At 60.5% G+C, this 2,529-nt stretch overlaps 2 protein-coding genes across 2 annotated transcripts in view; both read right to left on the bottom strand.

Annotated features, from left to right (window-relative positions):
- The window catches only part of SPRG_21466 (hypothetical protein), a gene marked incomplete at both ends in the record, with an annotated part of 1,013 nt that extends 624 nt beyond the window's left edge, over positions 1-389 (bottom strand). The window contains one exon of the mRNA XM_012353992.1: positions 9-389. Coding sequence (XP_012209382.1) covers positions 9-389 — 381 coding nt within the window. The remainder of the gene's footprint in view (positions 1-8) is intronic.
- A 609-nt stretch (positions 390-998) lies between these two features.
- Positions 999-1,712, bottom strand: SPRG_14830 (hypothetical protein). Its single transcript, XM_012353972.1, has 2 exons — positions 1,272-1,712; positions 999-1,227 (listed from the first exon to the last, which is right to left on the bottom strand). The coding sequence occupies exons 1-2, from the start codon at positions 1,677-1,679 to the stop codon at positions 1,078-1,080; spliced, it is 558 nt and encodes a 185-aa protein (XP_012209362.1). The 5' UTR covers positions 1,680-1,712; the 3' UTR covers positions 999-1,077.
- Positions 1,713-2,529: the final 817 nt, after the last annotated feature.

The following is a 2,529-nucleotide window of genomic DNA, read 5'->3' as shown; positions in this document are numbered from 1 at the left end:
TTCTTGACGAGGAGCCAGCCAATGTGGGCGAAGAACATGCCGCGGAGCGCGTTGTGCGGGTCGGCCTCCGACTCCGAGTACTTGTGGTGCACGCGGTGGTCGCGGCTCCAGTGGTACACGGTGCCCTGGTTGGCGACCATGTTGCAGAGCATGAGGAAGACGCGGACCGTCCAATGCGCCTTGAACGCGCGGTGGCTCCACAGCCGGTGGGCGCCGCCCGTGATGCCGAGGCCCGAGAGCTCGGCCAGCACGAAGGTGAACGCGAGCGTCTGCCACGAGCACTGCGGGATCGCGACAAGCCCGACGAGCGCGAGCGCGTGGCAAAAGGTGAGGTAGAAGACCATGGGCCAGTTGGCGTTTTGGATGTGCTGCTTCCACGCGATCGCCATGGTAGAGAGGGCCGTGTCTTGCGCTCGGTGAGGCGAATGGCAGAATGGGAACCGAGGATAAGATCTATAGATCGCAGCGCTTGCACGTTGCTTTAGCACCGCGTAGCATTTCTGCGCCCATCGCATGTGATGTCATCCGGGGCTTCGACCCATGCCCCGTGCGATAGCCAATCATATGCGCGCATTATCCGTTGCTCCAAAAACGAACCAATCAGCGCGCGAGTAGCCCGTTGACGGGGCACGTAGGGGCAGACGCGCTCACCAATTTCGGCGCGGGATCCCGTGACGTCTGGACGACCGCCAGATGACCGACGCGCGGAAGCGTGACGACGGCGCGTACGATTTGGACGCGGAGCTACGAGAACTTAGTGCGACTTTGCACTTGGGTGCACTCACGCACCTTACGGCAACGTCAATGCAGACGACGCACATCCATGCCTGCGCTGGTACTATCTCTGCAGCGGGTGTAGGTTGGTCGTCACGGACCCATCTCAGATGGCGTCGATCGTATGCCCAGCAATCACGAAGATTATGGCGTTTCCTTCAATCCAGTGGAGCTCGTGATGAACGCGGTAATCGAAGCGATTGCGCTCGATCTGCCGCAAGCTTCTTCTTCCATCGTCACCTTCGTGCGATGCGAAATGCTGACCGTGACGCAGCCCCTCGATTTTACGATTACCAAGAAGTGCTACCGAACGGGCGGCTTGATGCCGTAGTAGCACTCGAGGCCGTCTTCGTTGCGAAGCGCCACGTCGGCGCCTTTCGAAATCAAGTAGGCGCCGAGGGTTTCGCCGTACCCGTAGGCAAAACAGTAGTGCAGCGGTGTGTTGCCCCGAGCCTAGCATCTCAGTCGCACGAGGTATAGTTTGCAGGGCGTCGTACGTTTTGGAGGTTGATGTTGGCGCCACGTCGGAGCAGCATCTTGGCAAGCCGCTTGAGACCGTTCTGGCACGCGATGATGAGGAGCGAATTCCCGTGGGCGTCTTGGAGGTTGACAGGAAGGCCTTTGGCCAGCATCGCGTCCACTTGCTCCAAGCGGTTGTGGCGCGTGAGCGAGAAGACGTCCGACGCCTTGACCATCGACGGCCGCCGGGTTGGCGCCTCGTCGCTCTCGTCCGACGAGTACAAGACGGCGGGTTCGAGCACGGGCGCCGGGACGCGGAAGGACGGGGCAGATCCCCGTGGCGACGTGAACCGGTGGTCGGTGGGCCCAGGAGGCGGTCCTGGACTTAAGGACCCCACGCGCCGCGCGGCACCCCGCGGTGTCGAGAACTGCGCCGCGTCCAGCATACTATGTTGACCTATGAATACCCCGCGCGTTTTCTTCTTCTGCAGTTGAGCGCGTCGATGCAGCCAGGAGAGTCGGTTGCGTTCGGTTACCGCCTCGGTCTCCGTGTGATTGGGTCGGTTCAACTGTGGACAGTCTGCCCTTGCTGATTGACATTGCGCTGGTTCCCTACCGTATATTTTTGGAAGGCTCCCGTAGAAAAGAAGGGCACCAAGACGGCAGGTCGACGCGCCGCCAGGGTGTATGACACAGCCAGCGGCGATGGCCGTCATTGCCAGCTATGCGCTTTTGCATTTCCCATCGGTTGTTCGGGAACGTGAGGCGGCTACCCGTCAAATTGACGTTGCCGTACAAACTAACCTCGTACTAGAGAACTGGCGACCTAACCGACTAGGTTACTGGCGACCTAAACTGCTAGCGTAGTAGCATACTCGTTGAGAGGGCATTGGCGAACGATACCAGAGCTGCATGCGAGATCATCATTGACACACTTGGACGGAGGGTGGGATTTGGTTGGGTGCGTTTAGCCCGATTGCCTTTTCGACTCCGGTTGCGTGACCAAGCAAGCGGATATCAACACAACATGCGACCAGCTTTTCCGCCGCCGGTGCACCCGCCGACGGGCCTCTTCGCGCCGACGCTGCGTCCGCCGGCGCCCGAGGAGCCCGCGACGAAGCGGCCGTACTTCTTGGATGACCGCCAACAGAGCAAGGTGTTCTGAGGCGCTGCGTCCTTAGGACTACGTGGGTCTCGCGCTTACCAGCCCTGCGCTGGGTTTCTCCCTTGAAAAGATGCGTTCGGCTCGTCTGAGGCCCATGTAGGTGAATCCATGCGACATTTCAGGGCGATCCT

The sequence above is a fragment of the Saprolegnia parasitica genome (genome assembly GCF_000151545.1).
Source record: "Saprolegnia parasitica CBS 223.65 unplaced genomic scaffold supercont2.141, whole genome shotgun sequence".
In the NCBI taxonomy this organism is placed as follows: Eukaryota; Oomycota; class Saprolegniomycetes; order Saprolegniales; family Saprolegniaceae; genus Saprolegnia; species Saprolegnia parasitica.
The sequence above is the reverse complement of the archived record's forward strand: the minus strand, read 5'-3'. Positions and strand labels throughout refer to the sequence as shown.